A 24,214-nucleotide genomic window follows, 5' to 3' on the forward strand; every position below is an offset into this window, starting at 1 on the left:
TCAACTTTCTCCCATTTAAACCATCTGCAAGATTTTTAAGGTTTGTAGCTTCAGCGCATTTTAATTAGAGAAACTGGATATTACTTTCTTTCCAAACTTAATATTGCCTTTGAGAAACAGAACTTTTCTTATTGGATATGTTTAAAATATTAATGGAAATAAAACCTCAATAAGTAGGGAAATTATCTTGTTGGCATTTTTCGTGGAAATGTCATGAGCTACAAAAATGTTTTATTTAAAACATGAATCTAATTTACTTCACGACAACAAAAGATGTAACCTTTTCGCTAGGATTGTTAAGTGGTTAGATAAAGAGTACTTACGGTAAGTTGCTATCGTTTTCCAATTATCTTTTCAGGTAAACACAAGAACTGCATTAAGAAAATACACTGAACATTATTTATGTGTTCTAATTAGTAGATTCCTCTTTTGTAAACTAACTCTAGTAAAGAGCGTTTCAATCATTTAATGGCCTAATACCAAATACTATCCAATTTGTTTATGAACAACGTTGCGCATGCCCTTTTAATCAGTTTAGACGGCATAAATAGCCATTCCTCGGACACATGGTTGTAAAATACACCACTATTTTTGACTCCTCCTTCACCTTAATCCGTTTATAATCGAACTCTTTTTCCAAGATCCACTTGACACTTGCTGGTTTTTCGAACAGTTTTTCAATTGTTTAATTGCTAATAAAAAAAAATGTTAATCAGATCCGCATTATTACTAGCATAGAGTTGTTTATTGACATTTCCGCAGGAAACTAGCTTGCAACAGGGGGCGTGGCAGTGGATCCGCGGCCAGAATCGTCTACTGCACGTCGCGCACAGCAGGCGGTGTTTGTGTTTCTTTAGGGGATTGTAGTGTGTGGGAGGATCGGAAGAAGATCTAGCTAAGCCTCTAGGCGGCCTTGTTCAGGCGCTTCTGACGCTCCAGCAGCCGACGCTCCCGCTCGAACTCCTTCATGCGCAGAACGTAGTCCTCGTACTCGCAGGTGAGGTACTCGTGCTTCTGGTGGGCGCACTTGTACACAAACGGGAAGGTGTCCGTGCGGCAGGCCTGGTAGGCGATGGCCAAGTGGGCACAGTAGTCGCGGGCATCCAGCGGCAGCTTGGCGGACTCCATCTCCTCCTGGGTGGCGATCATCACACGCTCCTTGCGCGACTCGAAGCCCAACATTGGGTCAAAGGTAGTCACCACATCCGGTCCGGGCATAACGTCCGGTTTCATGTAGTGCGTCAGCGCGTTGCCCATCCTGCTGGCATAGAAAATACACTTTAGTCGCCTCGCAAATCATCAAAATCCTCACTCTTAAATTACGTAAAATGGTTTTCTTCGATTTCGGTTGCGGCGCAGCTGTCAAAGTTCTTCTTCTTCCTGTCCCTGTTGTTTTTGTTGCAAGTGACAGCTGCTGACCAGAGCTGCCAGCTAGCGGCAGGCCACGGACGTTTTACAGCACTTAAAAAACAGCTGATAGGTGTAAGCTGGCTTTTGGCAGGTGTTGATTTGAAAATAAACTTTATAAACGGGAATTTTAAACAACTGAAGTGATGTTATTTGCATGAAGCATGTTTTTAATCCTTTTTAAAGTTTTTTTTATTTTAATAAATTGCATAATGGTTGTTGGCAAGAATAAGAGAAAAAGATTAACAAACTTATTTCTTAAATCTTACTCATTTTAATAAAGTATTAAATTATTGAAAAATCCTAATGTTTAAGTGGATCTATCCAAAGATTGTGGTATTAATAGTGATCAACTTAAACGAATGCCCAGTAAACATTTACAATTTGAATCTAATAACAGGACCTTTACTACCACTTGTTTTGCAACACTGCATTTTGTCGCCAGCTGAGTGTCCTCTCTCGCAGGAAGCGGCAAGAAGCAGAGTGCCGAGCAAGAACAACAAACGGGGGAGGTGGAGAGAGCGGAGAGTGAGGATGGCCGAAAGTTTCATTTCTCTCGTTTCCATTGTACCGTTGCGTTGTCGTTCGGTGTGTTTTTTTGCGTGAAAGTGACAAAAGGCAAAAAATGGCAAATGGCAAAAACAAAACGCGCTGAAAACGCCAGACGATGCTGGTGAAAATAGTTAATTCCTAGTTGTTAGTTCATATATTTTGTTCTGTTCGCAATAACCGCTGTGCAATATACATAAATCATTAGCCAAAAGGAAGGAGAAAGAGAGAGGGAGAGAGCGCGGACAAAACGTTGTAACGGTAGACGGAAACGGAATATTAGAATATATAGAAAATATCGATTGGAGCACTGGATCTAACGGAAAATCGGGCCAAAATGGTGGGCCTACTTAATCCGCTGAAGTACGGCGACCATTTCTACGAGCTGTACACAAACAGCACGCGCAGGTAATCCCCGCCAGCATCTGGATAACTATATGTCCCCGGTCCTGTCTAACCCCCTCTGCCCCGCCGTCCACCCCGTTTGCCCAGGCATCACGGGGTGGAAAAATCGATCGCTGTACTCGGCTTCCAATCTGGGTCTTCAACCCCTAGACATTCGCTCTCTGGCGTTCGGTGTTCGCAGCACCCCCCGATTGTTGGGGGTTGAAACGGGCGGAAGTGGACAGTCCTGCGCCGAACAGCTGAGCGGTGCTCGCAATCAGCTGTTTTCAGAGAGCACCGCGACCTGCATTAACCCACTAAAGACCCACGAGGGTTGCGGTGAGGGGTTAAAAGAATGTCGCCCCCTGTTGTACCACGTACCGCCAAAAAGGACCTTCCAGGGGAAACCTTATTAAATGGGTCTTTTCGTTTACAAATTAATACAAGTATCACAAATCACTCTAAGTTTCCTCTTATATACATTTGTTCAAAAATGTTATGATATCATAGTCAATTTCATAAGTGTAATTGTAATTAAAATGTTTGCCGATTAAAAGGCATTTATTAGCATTGAATGTTAAAATATCTACTTCACGTATTGGATAATATAATTTTGATTTACTTTAAAAGCTACAAGTTCCTGTAAATACCGTATCAATATTCATAAAAGCTAAAAGTATTTATAACCGATATCTTACTTCAATGTAGTTTGATGATTACCATATTTATACAAATTATACAAAAATAAATAAATCAATTTACTAAAATCAAAAGCAAAACAATCTTAACATTTAATAATGTAAATTGTTGTTAATTGTCACAAATTTTGTCATACAGAAAACAAGCTACATATAACGCGACAAAACTTTGCAAGTTTAATACTATTTTAAAAACGTTAATCGGCTTAGCTTATCCTCGTATAAAATGTCCTTAAAAAGACGTTTTTATAAAATCAATATCAAAAAATTCCCAGTAGGCGAAACCCTTTTACCCACCTGAAACCTTGGGCGAAAAACTTTTAATCAAACACTACTTAGTTGGCAAAATACCAAACGAGCTCAAAATATCGATTTTGTAAAAGCGTGTTAAAAGTTCTTAATTGTCTTGAACCTTGTAGTAAATATTTTATTGTTTCCGCCTACCGCGAAATGGCTATAAACATTTACACTTTTACACAAAAAGCAGTAGGAATTATTAGAACTTAAAAACTTGCCAACTATTGCATATATATTTGTGCTAAAAATGTTATAATATTGTATGTGATATAAGTTTTGTAGTATCATGATGTTAAACCGACTACAAATAATTTTTATAAAGCAAAAAGACCTAATACCTTCGATCAAGATCAACCAAAATAACAGTATTTTAAAGATTTAAAGTTTAATGTATAATATAATATATATAACATAATTCTTTTTTTATATTCTTTTTGAACGTTACCACTTTTCCACAAACGATCCTTTTTATTGCATGGCAAGCGATTTCTGAATAATTAATTTTTCCACTTGCACCCTTAACAAGTTTTACTAACTTCAGCGCCACTAATTTCCGCTTTGCGGCAAACGCACAAGTTGGAAAGCCGCTTATGAAAAGTGGCCAACAGTGTACAAAACCACCTGTCAGCTGCAGGAGGCAAAGTTCCGGATGCACTGGGTTATAAACATATATATCAAAGCTTGCACCTTTCTGACCGGTACACATTCATATTTATACTTACATATACATATATTGTGCAGCTGGTGTCCAAAATAGCATAATAGCATACTACATAAAAGCTTCCAATTTGATAACAGCCACTAAAGAGCAAAAAGCTTCAGTGGCAACCAAAAGGACACGCAAAGTCTTCAGCAGGTCCTCGACAAATTAAGCTTGTTTGGTTTTTCAGTTAGTTGAATTGCGTTTTTGATTTCTGACCTATTGTTCAGATTGTGATAATTTAAATTGTTTTGTTTCAAAAGTTGTTATTCTTGTAAAATAAGCAGTGATCAGTGATCGGTCCTGAATAGCTCAATTTATATAGTTCTGAAATATATAAAACATTCAACAAAAAGTTTAAAATGTTATTTAGTTTTGGGTAAAATATTTATAAATAACCTAGATAATGATAACGTAGTTGCTCAAAAAGTCAAATAAACAATCAAATATATGTTTCACACAAAGTTAAAACACCTGTTGCAAAGTTGGCTTAAAAATAAATATGGAGATATACCCTACAAAGGCCAAAAGTTTTTTTTAAGTGTTAGGAGATACACATTTGTTTTTAATGATATCAAAAAAACCTGTTTCAACGTTGGTAAAAATAAAATTTAATAACACATTGTGATCAACTGTATTCTTTTTAAAATTTCTGAATGTTCTTTCTTTTGAAAGCGCTTTATCTTTTTAGAAATCAAGTGTGGCAAATAAGTTTTTTTAATACTTACTAAAAAATACACTTAAACAAAAACCAGTTAACAATTTAAATTACATCTATATTGGTTCTCAAATCTTTGTGCCTAAAGTTTTAGTAACCATATAAAATTTGCAGCTTAAAAAACTTTATTCAAAAGTTTAGAATGAGTTAAAAATATAAAATTTTTAATCATAAACCTTTAATTTTTTTCGAGTATAAAGGTTTAATCTCAATTTTTTTTCCTGTTTCCAAATAAAATTTAAATTAACCCAAAACTTTTCCGCATCCGTTTCAGAAAAATGCAAAACGATCGCAAGGTTTTAACGAAGCGCAAAAGTCGGAAGGACAAATCGGCAGCTGCGATGGCCGCAGCAGCTGCGGCGGCAGTTCTGGAGGGGAACGGGGGAGCAGGAGGACTGGTGAACCCACTGGATCCGCCGCTGGTCAAGGAACAACTGATGATCCTGCCCTCGTTTCCGGTGGCGCACATCGAACTCGATCCGAATGCGTCCAAGTTTGCGGTCTTCTCGGCAATCAGATCCACGGTCCTCGAGGCGGAGACGCGGTACGCCCTGTTCCAGGAGAACGGAGCAGCCGGTGGCCAGTCGGGTTCGGTGCAGAAGAAGTACGCCGGCAACGTGAACCCATCCTGCTGCATGATGTGCGCCCACAGCTGCATGGTTAGCAACATCCTCGATTGCCCCTGCCACGCCCAGTTGGCCATGCACGGTGCCGTCGGTCCGGGCCATGGAGCTCCAGGTGGCCCGGTCGGGGTGATGATCGATGCCAGGATACCGGCACCAGTGCCCGTTGTAGTCGGTGGTCCCGGCCTGCCGGCGGAGAAGCGACCGCGAAGGGATAGCGCCAACAGCGATGCGGATTCGGACACGGAGGAGCCCACCGAACGGGAGCCCGTCTATGCGACGGTTCCACTGATTGTGGGAGCGGGACTGAGGAGCCTCTTCGAGCTGATTGCCGATGCCAGGCATGTCCATCCGCTGCTGTGCACCAAGGCACTGAAGGCCCTGCTCGACGTCATCCAGGGCCAGCAGCCGGAGAGCTTCAAGTTGGAGCCCGAGGAGCTGATCAATCCGCTGTACGATCTCCTGCTCGACTTGGCCACCATGCCGGCGGCTCTCAGTTCGGCCACCGGTGCGGAGGCCAACTGGTCGGCCATGGCCTGTGCCGCTCTCCTGGGACTCTGCATCGCTCGTGGCGACACTGGGAAGATGCTCAAGGCCATCGCCGCCATGCTGATGACGCCGCGCCAGCTCTCCGCCCAGATTGTCCAGCTGCCGGTCGTCCTGGCCACGCTCCAGCACACGGTGGTCAGTGCGGCGCTGAACAAGCCCACCCGCCCGGACTTTCACAGCCACGGCGTGCCGCTGAACTCCCTCATCGATGAGGTAAGTGGTTCCTTAAAAGAAGGATACAAAAAATATAATATATATTAGGACAAAAAAAGGTTTAACAGATATCTTACGAATTTAAAACCCATTAAAAACGTGATCATTATAATTATATTTTTGTTCAAAGTCATTAAAAGTAATTTCTTTCGTATTAAACCACAGATTTTGTAGCTTTCAAGAGTCAGTCGAGATTTACGAAATCCTATTTCCTGTTCTTTAAGGGAAATTTAAAGGTGATACAGAAACCTAAGGTCTTTTAATTTTGGCGCGTTTTTTCTTAATAATAAAGAACTATTCTAAATAATTTCGAAAGCTTTTGGATCAAAGAATAACTAAATATTATTTGTTTCAATCTTACATGTGTTTGTGGAATAATTTTCAAACTTTAAATGTTATGAATATATGGATAACTTAAAAAGTGTGTGAACTTAATAAATATTTTCATGACAAGACACACACTTCTTTTATAATTTTAGATGAAAGAGAAATACAAAAGTTTTAAATTAAACCTTACTACAATCTATTCCATTTCAGTTCCCCCTGAAGTTGCCGCCTTTGAGCACGGGTGCGCCCATCACCTCGCCGGCGATGGCTTGCGATGGAGTGTTCGTGTACCTCCTGTACGGGGGAACGCTGCTGAAGATCGGCACTGGCTTCGGGGGATCCTACAAGGGACACATCTACGCCCAGAACGAGGACTTCAGCCACGAGCGGAGTGCCTGGCTGGGTTACTCCGGCGGGCAGCTCTACTTCCGGCGCACCTGTCGGCGGAGTGCCGGCGATCAGCTGCAGATGGTGGGACTCGACACGCTGGCCATCAAGGCGATGAGTCCTTTGAGCATGCTGCACATGCGCGAAGGACTCAACTATGTGCTCTTCACGGACGATGACTCACTGCATGCCATCTGCAGCAATCGTGATGTGAGTATTTTATTGTTAAATATATTATATGAAAATTAAGTAAGGAACTCAGTACGCTAAATGGTTCTTGGGATAGTTAAACATTTGCTAAGGAATTCAAATGATTAAAAAGCCGAAAAGAAAACTGCTGCATAAATCGTAGCATACTTTTCAGCGCTTTTAAAAGAGAAATGAAACCTTCAATAAACAACCAATGTTTCAATTAACACGTAATTATAACTATTGATCTATTTCCCCCTTTTGCAATAGGACACTCTGGTGGTGAAGAAGCTGAATCTGTACCACAACAGCTACAACATTGACCCGCCACCGTTCGAGCTGCCGCTTCAATTGGCCCGCAAGAAGTTCCGAACACTGGGATACGCGGCTTTCGAGGACGAGCTGCTCAACCAGTACCAAATCCAGCGCATCCAGTCGGCGCACAACAGCTTCGAACCGAAGTTACCGGCTCCGTGTCGCGACGCGGACGTGGATGTGCTGGGGATGGCGTGTGGCAAGGAGTTTGGCCTGGTGCGTGCCAGCAACGGAAGGGTCTACTACTACGGAAAGTCAGCGGCCTTGGGTCTCAAGTGCGTGGGTCGAACGCCCACCTTGAAGCTCACCGAATTGGTCATCTCCAAGGCGGCGAACATCGTCCACGTGGCGGTGGGCCACGATGGCATTCATGCGCTGCTCGTTAACGACGATGGCACCGTCTTCTTTGCGGGAACAGCTCGTCGTGGCGAGGACGGGGATAGCAGCAAGAATCGCCGGCAACCGAAGGCCGTTAAGCCGAAGAAGATGACCAAGATCGATGGCCATGTGGTGGTGCATGCCGCCTGCAACAATGGCACCTCGGCATTCGTGACCAAAACCGGCAAGCTAATCATGTACGGCAAGGATACGGCTCACTGCGATGCCATGGGCTTTGTCAGCGAGCTGCTGGATCAGCATGTGACCAAGGTGGCGCTGGGCAAGGCCCACTGTGTGGCCCTCAATGCCAAGGGACAGCTCTTCTCGTTTGGGTTGAACAACAAGGGCCAGTGCGGCAGGATATTCAACAAGCTGCAGCCGGTGAAGGATGTGCCGCCGTTCGCCTCATCCTCCACGGCGGCCGCCTGTTTTGCATCGCTGCTGCCACTGGACAAGCGTCTCAAGCTGGACTTCTCCACGCTGTGCGACTACGACGACCACAATCTGGTGCAGGGTCAGTGCCGGGTGTGTGTGATCTGCAGGGAGTGCACTGGCTACAACGTGAGCTGTGTGTCCGCCCTGAATGTTCCGCTGGAGCAACGTTTGGCGGGGAGCATATGCCCGTGTGGCCATGGAGATGCCGGGTGCGCCAAGTGCGGACTGTGCTCCGCTTGCATTGCCCTGCAGGATAGCGATGGTGAGTTATTCTAGTGACCTAACTTACCTTCTGTACAAGTAATAGACCATTTTATCTTTTAGAAGCCAAGACGGAGCTGAAACCTCCACCGACGGACGTGCAGCAGCGACAGCAGCGCTCGAAAACTCTGATAATGCGTCGCAAGGAGCGCAAGGGTGAACTGGAAACGGGAGCAGCGGGTGGCGGAGCTGCCACGCCCACGGATCTGGACAAGGATCCGCCGCGTGTGGCGCCACTGGCACCGCAACTGCTCCAGCTGACCAGCTCGTCGCCGGTGGTGCAAGTGGCCTGCGGTCTGCACCACACGGTGGTCTTGACGCTGGCCGGCGAAGTCTACACCTTTGGCAGCAATCAGTACGGCCAGTTGGGCAGTGGCGACCTGCAGCCAGTTAGCGGACCAGTTCGCGTCCAGGTCTCGGGAGCCATAAGCCAGGTGGCTGCGGGCAGTAACCACACCGTGCTGCTGACCTCCAAGGGCATGGTCTACACATTCGGCAACTATCAGAAGGGACAACTCGGGCGATTGCCCAGTGATTATGGACAGAAGCCGCCGCCGCAGGAGGATGATTCTCCGGGTGGCTTGGGTTCGGATGGCGGACAAGGTGGATCGCCCACAGTGGCGCCCGTGGGAATGCCTGGACCGGAGCGATCCCAATCGCCAGCCAATGTGCAACCGAGTGGATCCAAGGAAATGCCTCCCTTGATGCCGGTGCTCACGCAGCGTCAGAAATTCCTGTGGAACTGCTCGCCAGGAGCTGTTTTGTAAGCGGAAATTGCACTTGCATACTTGGATAATATCTACTAATTACTATCTGTTTTTTTTTTTTTTAGTGGACTGGGTCCGTGCTATGGCAAAAAGGTGACCTGGATTGGAGCCAATGGCGATCAGACCTTTATCAAGATCGACGAATCCCTGATCACAGCGCAAATGCTGCCCAAAATGCATGTGGTGGCCAACAAGAAGACGATATGTAGGTCACCCCATTCAAATACCTTATAAAGCAATAGTAATCCTTTGTTAATCCTTTCCCAAAACAGTGTTGATTCCCAGCATTCCGCTGTCCTTCCACACGCTCTCCATAAATCGACGCGACGGAAGTTGCACCGCGCATTATCGCGGCCAAACGAACTTTGTGCAGCTGATGCAGGCCCAGCCGGAGCAACAGCAGCCGGAGATCAACTCGAATGTGGACGTGGCAGTGACTCCGGTGGCGGATTCACCGGCGCACGCCTCCACCTCCTCGCTTCTGACTGCGCTGACGGGAACGGCGACGGCGGGAGTGCCCATCAATGAGCAGATGTCGCGCAGCATGCACGAGGCACGCAACCAGATCTTCGAGGAGCAGCCACCGGATCTGGCATCCTCGGCGGCGACGGGATCGGCAGCCGTGACAGCGGGATTGGTGGCTCCTCCTCCCGGAACTCCAGGCTCGGCTGCAGGAGGATCTGTGCCAAGGACACGTCGTGGGGGAAAACAGGCAGCCAGTTCCCCGGACGGCATTCCATCGCCACCGCAGCTCGCCTTCACCATGGATCCCACCTACAATGTCCTCTGGGTGTTCGATGGAGCAGCCAGGAAGCTGCGGTGCCACAATGTGGTGGCCAGCGATATCAACGAAGCGGATGCGGTAAGTTTTTGCGAATTAAATATACAAAGAAATTCGAAAATAAATGAAGGAAATATGTTTAATCAAAGATAGATTTCAGATAAACAAAGAATCTTGCATATTATTTGTATCTTAATTATGAGATGACTTAGTTAAAGGAATAAATATATATAGAAATGATAAATGATAAAGAAAATATGTATAATCAAAGAAGAATACATATATCAGGAAAACAAAGTCTACATATTTTCTATTTATGCATATTCTTGCATATTACTTTGTATCTATTGCCTTAGTTATAGATTAAATAATTAATATAAAGCAAACAAATTAGGGAAATATGTTTGATCAGTTGAATGGAGTATCTTTCTATTTTAGTATTATTAACTCATTTCAAAATTAATAAAAAACTCAACCCATTTAATCCTGTTTTACAGAATGCTGCCACCTACCGATCGCTGCTCTCGCCGGAACTATCGCTGCCGGATCGCGTGGACTCGCGTGTGGCGCGATCGCAGGCCTCGCTGAACCTGCTGGCCTGCCTGGACATCCTGACCTCCGCCCAGGACAACATTCCCGGCTGCTTCGAGCAGCCGCTGCTGAAGCAAACGGCACAGACGGCGGAGACGCAGGCCGGGGAATTCCAGGTGGTCAATCGGTTCGATAACTTCGGCGGCGGATGGGGCTACTCCGGTCACAGCGTGGAGGCGATACGCTTCTCGGCGGACACGGACATCGTGATCTGCGGCTTCGGGATGTTCGGAGGTCGCGGCGAGTACAGCTGCAAGCTGAAGCTGTTCGATTTGGGTGGCGATGGCGGCGGCTACGAGAAGGAGGGCATCCTGATCAGCGAAACCAAGGAGGTGCCCTTCGAGTGCGGAGCGAGGAGCAAGCATCACATCCTGCTGCCCAAGCCAGTTAGTGCGGTGGCCGGAAGATGGTATTTGGTGTGGGCACGCATTGCTGGACCCTCCTCCGATTGCGGATCATGTGGTCAAGCCTCTGTAACCACCGAGGATCAGGTGGTGTTCTCCTTCAAGTCCAGCAAGAAGGCCAACAATGGCACGGATGTGAACTCTGGACAAATTCCAGCCATCCTCTATCGATTGGTTACCCAGGATTGCAAGCAAACGCCGGCGCAAATGGACGCCGATCCTGTCCAGCGGATCTCGAGGGCATTCGCCAATAGTGTGAGTCGCGAGTGCTTCGAGAGTCTGGTGGTGCTGCTCAGTTGGTCCTGGGATTGCTTCAAGCTGCAGTTGCGCGAGGAACGGGATCGATCGAGGCCACTGCAACTGCAGCAATCGCTGCAGTACCTCGGCTATGTGATCAAGTCCTGTCTGCGACTCCTGCGCAAGTACACCAATGAGATCTACCCGCAGCGCAGCTCCTCCTCATCGCAGACGTCCCACGGTGGTGGCAGTTCAAGCCAGAGCAATGGACTGGCCGCCTCTTCCCTCAACAAAATCCAATCCAAGGCAAACAAAGGTAATCTGTTATTTATTTCTATAAGTACATTTAAATAACCAATTTGAATTACCAATTTGTAGACAAGAATACCCCGCGGGTAATGGGCAATGCAGCGGTGATGGCCAAGTATTTTGGCGACCAATCGCCATCGGTGGCACCTTCCATGATCGGCAGCGGAGGCGCTCCATCCACTTCGGCCTCGGCAGCTGTGGCTGCGGGCAGTGGAACTCCGATGACCCGAAAAACGAACATGGAGAACATCCAGTTGGCGGAGTGCATCGGCAATGTTAGAGCCCTGCTCATTGGAATCTTCTGCGATGATATATTCAAGGACATAGCCACGGATGAAGGTGAGTCTTGGACTTGAGAGGATTTTAAAAAAAAAGGTTTCATTCTGATAGCTTGAATTGTTAATTAATTATCTTATCTTGAATAATTAATTATCCATTATCTTTCAAATTAACAGATCATTGGTTAATTTGAAAGATAGATGGTGAAACTTTTGTGTGCATCACTCATTGGTTTACTGTTCTCCATCGAATAGATTTTGGAACTTGAGCTTACGATTCCTTCTTCTGTTTTAGGCTACGAACTCTCGCTGGAGATCCTGGACGAGTGCCACCTGAGCTTCGTGGCCTGCTTCGATGCCTTCTACCCGACCTCCTCGCTGAAGTGGAACTGCCTGTGCGATCTGCTGGCCCAGATGGACCGAGGAGCCCTGCACTCCCGTTTGCTCAGTGCGATTCTCGCGGGACTCTGTTCACCTTCGGTGAAATTGAGGGCCACCTTTTCGCTGCTCAGTGCGGCGGGCAACGAACGCCAGTCGATCATCAGTCCCAGCGACAATTCCGGACTGCCCATGCTCTCCTCGACGGACGCGCATCCGTATCCCGTGCTGGTGGAGCAGATGATCTACCGAACGCAGCAGGAGAAGAGCGACTTCCTCAGCAACTCCTGGACATTCAAGGATGTACTTGTACGTCTGCTGGACATAATTGCCAGTCCAATACGTTCGCGCATCGAGGCGATTTATAGCAGGAGCTTGGGAAGTCTCGGTGGCAGCTATCCGGGTGCCAAGGAGTGCGTCAATCAGGGATTAATAGACAACTGTTGCCATCTGTTGGCCCGCGTTCTGGCGGAGATTGTCTACCAAACGGCGATGGGCGAGTACGACAAGTTGTTCATGCCACCGAGAACGCTCCATTCCACGGGAGCTCGTTTCGCCCGCTGCGATGTGAGTCGCACTTGGAACACTGGCAACTTTGGACCCGATGCCATCGCCTTCGCTGTGGATCGACCGGGAGTGGCCATCGCTGGCGCCATGGTTTACTCCGGATCCGGGAGCTATGACTATCAGTTGGAGTTGCTGTACGATAATACCGCCGATCTGCAGCCGCAGCACAAGTGGGAGACCCTTGAATCGGTTTCGGGAACCTACGATCAGGATGCGGTGCACAACGATCTGGCGGAGATCAAGTTCGATCATCCAGTGCACATCAAGGAGAATGCTCGCTATGCTTTAAGATTGTGTTCCCAGGGAGCGCGCACTTGCTCGGGGGATGCGGGAATGCCGGCGGTTCGAGGACCTTGTGGCGCCCAGTTTCACTTCTACGCCTGCGATCTGAGCTTCAATGGAACCACTCCGGCGCGAGGACAACTGCCCTGCATCCTCTACTACAGCACACCGATGAAGCAGGATGGAAATTCCGCGAGCGGAAGAGATGGAACTGGTGGTGCGACGCACCTGGAGGATCGAATGATGCTCCTCGGACCGCATGAGGTGTCCACCAGGGATACAGCTCTCCAAATCGCCGCTGATATCACCAAGAAGTGTACAGAGCTCTTGATTCTGGCACGAAATGCCATGGCCGCCTCGTGTTCGCCATCGGATAACAGTTCCAATCACACGCAGACCATCGATTCGGAGCACAATATCACGCCCATCGAGGAGCACATGGACATCAATTGGGCGAACAATTCCCGGACAGCTGCTCTGCCAACCGCAGTGGATCCGCAGTTGTCCACCGCTCGCGATTTGGGGAAGCGCATCGAGTCCTTCTCGAAGGGTCTGATGGAAACCCTCAAGTTCGACAAGCGATCCACGAATCCCTTCGAGATGGAAATCGAGATTGGAGCCACCGAAGTGGAGGAGTCGGCGGATCTGCGCAATGGCCAAAGTCAAAGCCAGAGTCAGAGTCAGAGTCAGAGTCAAAGTCAGAGTGTTCCGATCAATGGGAATGAGAGAACCACGGACTTCGAGGTGGCGGAACAGCCGGCACAGCAATCGCAGTTAACCCAACAGCAGGTGCACTCCGATTCGGAGGAGGCTCCTCTCGAGGTGGCCGGAATGGCTGCCGGTGGAGAGAGCGTGGCTGGTGGATCCGCCGCCGGAGGAGTTGGCAGTCAAGTGGCTGCAGTGCAGCTGCTGGAGGTCTTCAATCTGGCCGCCTCGAATATGTTCCACACTCTGTTGCCACTGGTCTACGCACACATTGCGAATCTCGCCTGCAGCGATCCCAAGAGCTCCGTCCAGATACTTGGCCTGATCAAGGAGATCCTGCCGCACATCGCTGCCCTCAACCAGTTGCACGTCGCCAAGGATCAACGGCAACCGGAACCGGCGGTCTTTGCCACCCAGAGCTCCAATTCGGGTGGTTCCGGTTCGAGCAGCACCACCAGCAACCACTACTGCGTGGTGGAGAGCGATCATCCGTACAAGAGCGCCAGCATCAGTAGCTATCGCGTGGAGTTCCCGCCGTGCGTCCAGTGGCTCACCATCGAGTTCGATGCGCAGTGTGGCACCGCTCAGCTGGAGGATTACCTGCTCCTCTCCATCCCAATGCGTCCGGCATCGCAGGCTGCTCCCGTTCCACATGCAGATGATTATCTCGAGCAGGCGGACAACCATGTCGGTGGATTGGCGGACAGGAGACGAGCGGCGGGAGGTGGAATCGGTGGCATCGGAGGGGGAGCGTGTGGCGGTGGAGCAGCGGCGGGGAACTCGCACCAGCGATCCGCCAGCGTCCAGTTGACCATGGCCAGTTGCTGCCGCAGTCCGGGCGGCGGGAATGCTCCGGGATCCGCGCAAACGGCCAGCAGCACTCCCTTCCGCAGCCATGATCCCAACGACAGGGAGTGGATTGTGGTCAAGAAGTTCAACACGTAAGTGGGAGTATAAGCGAGTGGATATAAGAAAAATAGTTTCTATTAATATGATATAATGATATGATAAATGTAGTTCCTTTATCATGTTTTTAAAATCATTTCAAACCCTTTTAATTGCTTCCTATTTTGCTTTCCTGTAATAATATTATGTTATAAATAGGATAATCTCTGTACTTATCTTATATATCTCTTCTATCTTTTAGAGCCTCCACTTGGTTGCACAATGTCCTAATCCTGCCCGGCAATTGCGTGGAGTTCTCCTTGGAAACGGCCTCACTTTATGCCCAGGATCCGCACAACAATCGATATGGCTTCAGGTGTTTGGTGGTGGGCTATGACAATCCCACATCGGTGAGTTATAGTCATTTGTAGCGCCATCTCTTTCCTAACCACGTGTGATGTTCTCCCTCTCGCTCAGATCAATGCCAGCAACTCGTGTCTGATTCGATTGGAACAGGAGTTGGCTTACTTGGGAGGCATGTGCAGTGCCAATCTGATGAAAAAGGAACTCAACTTGCCAGGTAACTAATAGTTTTATATAATATTTATATTATTCAATTATGTATTATATTTATTTTTTTATCTATTATATGTATTATTTTTAATTTATTTATCAGATGACAAGGACGTGGAGGACATGAGTGGCATCGAGGAGACCATCAACGCCCATCACACCCTGCTCTCTAAAGGATTTGCGCTATCGGAACCCCAGTTGACCGTGCACCAGGCCTTGGAGTCCTATTTACCCATCGGGTGAGTCTCTATAAAGAACTATTTATTGAAATATATATTAAACTGATCTGGAAATAAATAATCAAAGATATGCATGAACTTCCAAGTTCAATAAGACGCCATTGAATCCAGTGTTGACTGTAAATTATATTGTAAACATATGTCAAGCATAAAACTTTTCTAAAAATATTTCCGGAAACCATTTGAACGATAAAATTTGGCGTTTATGTGCCATCTACTATTTGTAAACAACAATTTACCAGCTAAATTTGCCCTTTGAAATCTGGAATGTGGGAATTTTGTTTGGAAGGAAAACAAAATTATACCAAAGCTTTTCAATGAGTGAAAATCATAGCAAGTTTATGAACTATTTTCCTTACCAGACATCATAAACAGAACACTATGATTTGGCTTAAGATTGATTTATTTATTATACGTATTTGATGGGCTTTGGCGAACCCTGGATAGTTGTGGGCAAGATCCCAGCCTAATTGCGACTATTTACATTGGTCCACTTACGACTGACGAATATTACGGGTTATGCGTAACTAGAATAAGATATTTAACGACTAACTATGTTGGCTATGGTTTTGGTACAGCGAAAGGTCACGCATTGGTGGTTTCGTACGATGGGTGGTGGGTGGTGACCCCACCGCCCGCTCCTCTAGCTTCATTCAGCTCTGTGTCTCTGTGGGTGTGTTCTGTTTTCCAGAGGTTCTGTTAGGGGAACTACATTTCTTAGTGGTAATAAACCCCCTCGAAATGGAAACCCCAACAAACTCCCCAAGTGTCTTTCCTTGGCGTCTACAAATCAGTCTTTAGCAGGCCAGCGTTCTCGATTTGGTATACGATCTGGGTCTCCTTGTACGTTCGCGGTTCCGGCTGCACAACGTCCAGTTTGCGGCGTCGTCGTCTTTGCACCACTCGCCACCAGAGCAACAGGATCAGCAGGAGCAGCAGTAGTCCCAGCAGAACACTTCCCGAGATGATGTAGGCCATATAGCTGTGCTCCCGACACTGATCCGTGATCAGGGATCGCAGTGGCACATATGGCTGGATTGCTCCGCCGGAATTGCCCACGAAATCCGGTGGATGGAACATCAACTGATCGCTGTGCAGTCGAAAGAATTCCGAACGTGGCAACGGAGGCTCCACATTTCTGTCCAACTGATCGCAGTTCCAGGAGTTATCGTACCGCAGATCACGGATGCTCAAAGCGAAACTATCGTCGAATCGCAGCGGTTGAGGTGCCACGGGTGTCACTCCGGGGCCTTCTGTTCGCGGATCCGATCCTGGACGAGAACTCCGCAGACTGTTGTTGTGGAATCGCAGCTCCAGGTGATCGCTCAACTGGTACGACCGGTGAACAGTGAGGCTGCGGAAGGCGATCTCGCTGGTGGACCCGAAATCGTTCCCCCGAATGGACACTGCATCCCGGATTTGGGCCTCCAACCACTCGCCATCCACTGATAAAAAGTGGTTGTCGCTTAAACTCAGCTTGGATACAACTGGAAAAAAAAGATAGGGGGAATCTTATTAAAGGGTGTTCGTTCAACGAAAGGTGACCCCAAACTGCTATCCATTTTTAAACTGTCATATCTCAAAACATTTTTAGTTGAATTCCCAAAGACCTAGACTTAATGGTAAATTAATCTGTACTTACGCTTGAAGGAGAAGGCATGGGAGTGAACCTCCTGGAAGTGATTGCTCCTCAGACTCAGCTCGTTGGTGACCTCCACTTCGTAGAAGGCTCGCGTGGGCACATTGCCCAGGAATTGGCAGTTGGCTATAATCATTTGCTCTACGGCAAACTTCTTAAAGGCCTGCAGATGTTAAAAGAAAATAAATATAGCTAACGTATGATAAGGATTCCGTTTTGAACTCACCTGACTTTCAATGCGCTGGATGGTGACCCCGTCCAACTTGAACAATATGGCACTGTCCTTGGTGGTGGTGAACCCGAATGGCTTCATTAGATCGATGCGCCCGCCCACGAATGAGATCTCCTCGATGTTGGCGTTGATGGCATGTGACTCGATCAGCTGGAGGTTCGTCTGCTCGAACTCCACGATCAGCGCCTTGTTGCTGGCATATCGCGGCACACTCAGGGCGTGCTCCTTGAGCACCAGCTGGCCCACCTGGTGGAAGGTCACCTTGCGCAGGCCCATCGTGTCCGCCAGTCGATTGGCCTCCACCACAAGGTCGCGGCAGTTGCGGATCTCCACCAGGTAGACGCTTCCCTGCAGCAATGGCAACACCATGGGCTGCAAATTAGAAGGGGTTTAATAAGTGGAAATATTGTTAGGCCAATGAAATGAGGAGGCAAGTTTAATAATTCATAAATGGTTTAAATGTCTTTATATTTTTTTAAAAAGAAATGAGTTTATGAATTATGAGCAATAAGCGTTTGGTTACTTATCGTACAAATATTTCTACTGATAAAAAATAAAACTCTGATTCCTAAAATTGTTACTCATACATAAACAATTAAGAAAATCATACCAAAAGCAGTCTTTGTCATATGGTTCATTCATAATTTAAATAATAGCTTTAATGCTGACAATTTCTATAATTTTTAGTGAGTCACGAAGTATGTAATTCAAAATATGATTATGATTTCATGTCGTTTAGTTTCAACTAGAAAAACCGTATGTAAACACTAACGACTGACTGACTCACCTGGTCGGAGTTATTGCAGTCGCAGGTGATGGTGGTTCCGTACTCCCGACAAACCACCTTCGCCGGATCCGCCTGGACGGAAATGGAGAGCAGGATGGGCAGCAGGAGGAGGAGGAGGAAGCATGTCGGCGGTGCCGTGGGATCCTTGAGATTTCTGATATTCCGCATGGTTTCTCAACTGAACCGCCGTTGGCCAATTATTCACTCATATTAACTTCTGCCGTTCGCTCTTCTTCTGTATTTCGCCTATTTTGTGGCCCACTCTTTGTTCATTTTCCAGTTGTGTTTACCATCCGTTCTCCGTTTTGCACTGCTCTCCGCCGTAAGCGTTCCGTGAAAATGCCGATGGAGCCCCCGATTCGTTCCAGTCTTATCTACGAAGGTGTTTCTTATCTGTAGAATACCAATACATACATACATATGTAAGTGTGTGAGTTACGATCGTGTCTGTCAAGTTGCTGTTTTGTGTGTGAGTGTTTTGGAGCCATCACACCGTCGTAATTGAGTTCTATTTTTCTCTTTTTAAAGCAGATAATACGGATAGTGGTGCCCCAAACCTTTCTAATACAAAATGCACTGAACTATTTTCTTGGAACTTCAGAAGTTAATGAAAAATGATTTACCTTCTACCAACAACAACTTTTCAATTTGATAAGATAAAAAACGTATATTAAAGAGAAAATGCAGTAAGACACCAGGTCAGTTTAAAAAGTGGTTTTGCAACCCCACAATGTTCCCATATTCAGGATCAGTTAAAAAAACTCCCTTTTCTGTTTCTCATGTAAGTTGTTTAGCTAAGGTGATTTTAAAATTGAAATGTTATATAAAGATTTTTGATAAACACTGTCGGTTAATTTAGGGTCATCATTAGCTTAAACCTAAAAGTTTAAGATTCCTTTTTTTGTTAATACAGTGTTGTAAAGCTAAAAGAACTGCGTTTAAATGTGTTAAGAAGGTACAAAAAATAAGTTACGCAGTGTAGCTAAAGTGTAGTTAAAGCTTCGCTCATAGTTTCAGTTCTGTGAGAAAGAATGTTGCAAGACTTTGACTGACTGTCCCCAAAAACTGAGTGATCGATTACCGATCTCGAGGCGAATTTTCGACCAACTGCCTCGGACACTTGAAAGTGTCGATCATAATCAGCTAACGTTGCTTATTGCCCAACGATCGCAAACACACTCGTTTTTCGAGACTTTCGAGCCGGAGACGAGGCTCTAATTGAATCACAACACCCTCTGCAATTGCTGATCACTTGGCCAGTTTGCCAGTTTTCTCCTGCCCTCCAATCACCGCTGCAGTCGTCCGCTAATTGAATTCGGAGGTCGTAAAGCAAACAGAGGGCCTCCCTTTTTGGCCCTGGAAATGGAGACTGCGTCTGGGTCTGCGTTTGCGTCTGGATCTGGTAGCCCGAACATGAGCAATTATGCTTTGTTATTTGTTTACGGCCATTTCCATTTTCAATTCCATTTGTTTGTAGAACTCAATTTGCGCGAGAGGAAATTTAGTCAGCGCCAGAGTCGAGTCTCCATCGCCATCGCCTTCTCAAGTGGCGACTGTTAAAATATTTGCGCACGAGTCGAGGAATTCGAGATTCGAATAAGCGGCACGAATGCGCGTTTCACAGAATTCAAGTTTGCCATCATTTAAAGAAGCTGTATTCATCTACTAACATGCATCTTCTTTGGTGGATTTTACAATAATATTTCAAATAACATAAATTCAACAACGAACTTATCTTGTTTAGTCTTTTAAATACCACTTTAAAAAAAAATAACCTTTATTGGGAATTCTTTGTTCTTTTTACTGATAATTAAAAAATGTCAACAATTTTATAGAAGATTACTTTGTTTGCTCTATAGACTGTATATTTACACTTTAAACTTAAACTAAAGACATAATTTTGAACAGCTGATTAGAACCTTGTATTACAGCGGAAATGATAACTATCTAATCTTTTTACTAAGTTGTACCAATAAAAAAAATTAATTTATGAAGATTGCGTACCCTGTTCCTCCAGCGAAAAGTATTTTCCACGCCTTAGAACTCCGGATGTTTCGCAGACGTGGTCAACCCTTTGTAATTCCCATTAAATCAAGTGGTGTTTATTGAGTGGACTTGCGCTTAGGAAATTGAATTAAAGCGCAATTGCATTTCCTGTCCAGTAAAAATGCACACACACACGCACTTTTAAATTCGTGGAATCAAAACTCAAGCCACAATCCCCTTGAAAACCCCTTGGACTCCGTCCCTGAATTGTACCAATTACGGACTGCACAATTAGGAGGCAATTATGATATAAATACTTGCACAGAATAAAATTGTTATCAAAATTTTTTCCCAGAACTTTAAAGAATATTTTAAAAATATAAAGTTCGAAAACTTTAAAAAACTTAAGCTAAAACTTTATCTTAGCTTTATGTTTTTGTTTTTACCTCAAAGTATTTTTAACATTTAAGTCACTTGAGATTTCTGCAATAATTTTCCAGCTTAACTTTGAAAATGCTTATAAATATGTATGTTTTTTTTTGGATTTTTCGTTAAACCCACTGCTGTTATTTCGGCCACATTTGTGTGTGCCAAGAATAATTAGCACAATTCATGGACTTTTTACCATTGACTCGAATTAAATCATAGCACAACTGAGCGAATCGAAAGTCTGCATTGCAATGCACCAGTTTCACAAAAAGAAACTGATATAGACACTCGATTCGAATCGGTTTAGATCGACTATCTTATCCACATTTTCACCGACTGCGATAAGATTACAAATGAGTCAGGAAACGAGCGGTTGCCACATTTTTTGACTCAATTTTCAAAGGATGACACATTTGTTTGGTTAAAAAAAAGGGGTGGCGTATTACTCCATGCAGTTTACACGGCAGAATGACATTAACGGGAAATATAATGAATAACTTGAGGTTTTCTTACTTATGAACAGCTGAAAAAGTGTTATGTTGGAGTTTTCAGGGTTAAAGCTGTTATCAAATATGTTTACATATCCTTGAAAAAAGTAGATGGTAATCGTAACTTTGAAATCAAGTTCTCAAATGTAATCATAACAAAGATCGATTAATTAAAAACAAATCAGTTTGCCATCTGGAAAAAAGAACAGCAAACAAAGTATTTTGGTATTTGTCTCTTTTGTCATTAAATGTGGATTTTCTGTTGAAAGGCGGCAATTAAAATTTAACTGCAAGCTTTCCAGCAATTTAGCAAATCTTATCTGTTGCAATATTGTCACCGACTTTCTTCCGAAGCTCGTTCATTGTTAAAAGCGAATATACCGCAAAAGCCCATTTGGCCAAAGGTCCAAACCACCTTTCTTGAATGGGAAAAGTTGTAGTAGAATGCTGAGGGCACTTGACGGGGTTAATGTTTTTAGCCTGTTGTGCTGCTGCTCTTTGCTTTCTACTACTTGAAATTCGTGCGGTTGTTTTGTTTTCTGTTGTTTTCCGCTTGTTTCCCTACACTTGGCACAAAATTCGTTGACCCTTTTATAACATTGACTTTGGCCCTGTTTAAATAGGACTTCTTCATATAATAGAATTCTGCAATGTATAGTTTAAAAAGAAAAAAAAAAATAAGAAGGGTTAACAGAGAATCAAAAGAATCTTAGGAAACAAACTGGAAATTAAGAAACCTAAAAAATGTGGGTTATTGAACTTAAAGTTCTGTAAAAATATTAACATTTTAAATAATTATTAGACAATGTTGTCAAATGTTTTAAAATTAATTTTCGGCAGACCTAACTGTACTTTGGAACACCTTTCGTTTACCTCTTTGTAACATTGACTTTTGGGTTGAACTTTTTGCCGTACCGAAATTGTTTTTATGGCAAAAGCAAACTAAAAACAGATTTTTATTTCACGTTTGCTTTTTTCCGTCGTCATTTAACCTTGAAATATCGAAATACGATGATGACGAGCAGTGGACATAATGGATATGGATATATGGCAAGGTGTCTGCCAATTTGTATAATATATATTTTTTTTATTTAACAAGGGGGCGTTTGTTCACAAACATATACTGCTAATTTATATTCTCCTGGGAGAATTGCAAAAAAAAAAAAAACAAGAATAGAGAAATTTTAAATTCTTGTTTTGAGATTTGATTTGTTTTCGTTTTGTTTGTTTTGTTTTGATGCGTGGGCTGATGATCATGAACACCAAGTAAAAAAGTAGAAAAGAATCAAGAGGGGAAAGAATTCTTCTTCTTTGTTTGTTTGAGATCTTTTTCAGCTTTTCGCAGCATTTTTGCAACGCAAACGCAAACAATTTTTCCTCCTCTCCCCAAATAGGTTTTTTTTTATTACTTTGAACTTTATGGCGGTTCCAGACACACACACACACACTTAGATTTTGACACATAGGGAAATATGGCAGCACACTAAAAAACAAAATAAGCAGCGTGTATTTAAGCGAACCTTAGTCGTAAATTGCGCCAAGTAAATATTCGCATTTATTTATATTAGCAGTGAAATCAGCGCACTAAATCGAGACACGCGAGCGGTCAGTTGGTTTCTGTAGCCTTGTTTTTGTTGGTCGGCCAACCGGCGTAAGCGCGTGCAAATGACAAACTGAGCGCCAAACCGCCGAACGCTAAACGCAAACCGCCAACCGCCGGACGCCAATCTCCAATCTCCACAAATGTGCTGCGGTGGTCAATGATGAGCATTAGGCTTTATTTTGCCCCAGAATTCTTAATATTATTCGACAGCAGGAAATTTAAATAAAGAACTGTTATAAATTAAATTTAAAATTAATTAATATTAATTAAAACAAAACACAAAATATCGCACAAGAGTAAATTCCGTTATATAAATACTAGTCGTATGCGCAATTTGGGTACAAATAGTCGTATACGCAACGTACAAAATTCCTTATAACCTAGCTATTTTTGATCTAGCTTTTTTTGGTCGCGACTGACATTACTGCCGCGTTCTCTCACTTGATTTGGTGTTCTCTGCTCTCTTCTTGAGCACATTTTGAGTTAAACGAGCGCCAGTTTGGCTGCGGCGATTTAGCGGCAGCTTCTCTCAAACGATCCTCAGCTCACAAGCACAAAACCAAAAAAAGCATATTACAAAGAGGGTGAAGAATTTTTCGCGTTTATTACCTGCACGCGGAAAAAATTATCATTGAGGTGACATTTATCATTGATGATCAAAATTAAAATTTAAAGAAATGTAACAGCTATTTGTTTATAGGTTCAAAGAACCAAGTTGAATTTGATATTTTAATAAATTAAAGAAATTAACATATTTAATAAATATTTTTAAATTACATTTTGTTATATGTATTATACGTTTTTTTTTGTTTTGTATGCTTAAGGGTATACAAAGATTTGCCCTTTGATTATGCTCAGTGTATGTCAAGTTGAAGTTGAGTGTGGTTAGTGGTGTGAATCTGAATCAGAATTCTTGCGCTGCGCTTAATTGAATGATGCCAAGCATCGCTTGACACTTGCCGCCTTAAGAAAGCCCCCGCAAAAATGGTGAAAGAGAAGGGCCACAAAAGGGAGGATAAAGGCGAGAAGAAAGAGGAGAGGAAAGTGAGGAGGAGGTGTAACAGTAAGTCAACAGAAATCAAATCAAATTTACCGCGCTCCAAACACAAACATGGAGCACTTAGCGGTGGGCCTCTTAAGAGCCAAGTTATGTAAATATTATAAGTATAAACCGCAGAGGCTCTTCAGATCATTCGGCTTTATCACGCCCCGCTCAAAACCTCTGGGAACCTCTTCAGTTTCCAAAAACAGTACAGTTTAAAGAAGAATTATTTCCTAATAAGATAATATAATATTCTACTTATATTTTTTAAACTGTTACTTTTTCGTGAACCTTCTAAATGGTGAACTCATTCTTATCGCTGGCATAATTGAGTGGCAAATTGAGCTTTTTGTATTTATGGCTTTTTGAGTGATTCTATTTAAAAGTGGCGATAAGCACGCCATTTACCTTGGAGACTCGAGTCGTACTTAGGTAATAAATATCCCCATTACATTTTACTGATTTGTGCTGCTCGTTGGAAACGTAAATCTTCTTGGGTGCACTGAAAAATACAAATTTTAAGCTGCCTGAAAATAAATTTTAAAAATTCAGTAAAATTATTCAAAATCTTAAGGCTTGCAT

General features: G+C 44.4%; 3 protein-coding genes across 4 annotated transcripts in view; 1 reads left to right on the forward strand and 2 right to left on the reverse strand.

Annotated features, from left to right (window-relative positions):
* Window positions 1-658: 658 nt before the first annotated feature.
* LOC108094706 (NADH dehydrogenase [ubiquinone] 1 beta subcomplex subunit 7) lies at window positions 659-1,452 on the reverse strand. Of its 2 annotated transcripts, none has more exons than XM_017195441.1 (2): window positions 1,324-1,452; window positions 659-1,258 (listed from the first exon to the last, which is right to left on the reverse strand). In XM_017195441.1, the coding sequence occupies exon 2, from the start codon at window positions 1,255-1,257 to the stop codon at window positions 904-906; it is 354 nt and encodes a 117-aa protein (XP_017050930.1). In that variant the 5' UTR covers window position 1,258; window positions 1,324-1,452; the 3' UTR covers window positions 659-903. The 2 variants fall into 2 exon arrangements, with proteins under 2 accessions (XP_017050930.1, XP_017050931.1); XM_017195442.2 differs by having other exon boundaries at window positions 659-1,261; window positions 1,324-1,406.
* A 476-nt stretch (window positions 1,453-1,928) lies between these two features.
* LOC108094585 (E3 ubiquitin-protein ligase highwire) overlaps window positions 1,929-24,214 on the forward strand; it is a 52,936-nt gene continuing 30,650 nt past the window's right edge. Inside the window, exons 1-13 of the mRNA XM_017195203.2 lie at window positions 1,929-2,364; window positions 5,028-6,138; window positions 6,676-7,062; window positions 7,312-8,431; window positions 8,494-9,193; window positions 9,263-9,402; window positions 9,470-10,059; window positions 10,476-11,526; window positions 11,589-11,858; window positions 12,093-14,670; window positions 14,877-15,024; window positions 15,092-15,194; window positions 15,291-15,426. Of these exons, the coding sequence (XP_017050692.1) occupies window positions 2,294-2,364; window positions 5,028-6,138; window positions 6,676-7,062; window positions 7,312-8,431; window positions 8,494-9,193; window positions 9,263-9,402; window positions 9,470-10,059; window positions 10,476-11,526; window positions 11,589-11,858; window positions 12,093-14,670; window positions 14,877-15,024; window positions 15,092-15,194; window positions 15,291-15,426 (8,405 nt within the window). The 5' untranslated portion in view covers window positions 1,929-2,293. The remainder of the gene's footprint in view (window positions 2,365-5,027; window positions 6,139-6,675; window positions 7,063-7,311; window positions 8,432-8,493; window positions 9,194-9,262; window positions 9,403-9,469; window positions 10,060-10,475; window positions 11,527-11,588; window positions 11,859-12,092; window positions 14,671-14,876; window positions 15,025-15,091; window positions 15,195-15,290; window positions 15,427-24,214) is intronic.
* LOC108094587 lies at window positions 15,812-22,668 on the reverse strand. Its single transcript, XM_017195205.2, has 5 exons — window positions 22,508-22,668; window positions 18,085-18,477; window positions 17,292-17,669; window positions 17,069-17,228; window positions 15,812-16,913 (listed from the first exon to the last, which is right to left on the reverse strand). Exons 2-5 carry the CDS (start codon window positions 18,250-18,252, stop codon window positions 16,210-16,212), a joined length of 1,410 nt encoding a protein of 469 aa, XP_017050694.1. The 5' UTR covers window positions 18,253-18,477; window positions 22,508-22,668; the 3' UTR covers window positions 15,812-16,209.

This window comes from Drosophila ficusphila, unplaced genomic scaffold (genome assembly GCF_018152265.1).
Source record: "Drosophila ficusphila isolate 14025-0441.05 unplaced genomic scaffold, ASM1815226v1 contig_198, whole genome shotgun sequence".
Lineage (NCBI taxonomy): Eukaryota > Metazoa > Arthropoda > Insecta > Diptera > Drosophilidae > Drosophila > Drosophila ficusphila.

Bases quoted from the DNA above. Each gene is read 5' to 3' on its own strand.
- LOC108094587 (XM_017195205.2), bottom strand. From the start codon at position 18,252: ATGCGGAATATCAGAAATCTCAAGGATCCCACGGCACCGCCGACATGC. The intron at 17,670-18,084 runs GTGAGTCAGTCA...TCTAATTTGCAG, and splicing joins ACTGCAATAACTCCGACCAG to CCCATGGTGTTGCCATTGCT. The intron at 17,229-17,291 runs GTGAGTTCAAAA...TAACATCTGCAG, and splicing joins TCCAGCGCATTGAAAGTCAG to GCCTTTAAGAAGTTTGCCGT.
- LOC108094706 (XM_017195441.1), bottom strand. From the start codon at position 1,257: ATGGGCAACGCGCTGACGCACTACATGAAACCGGACGTTATGCCCGGA.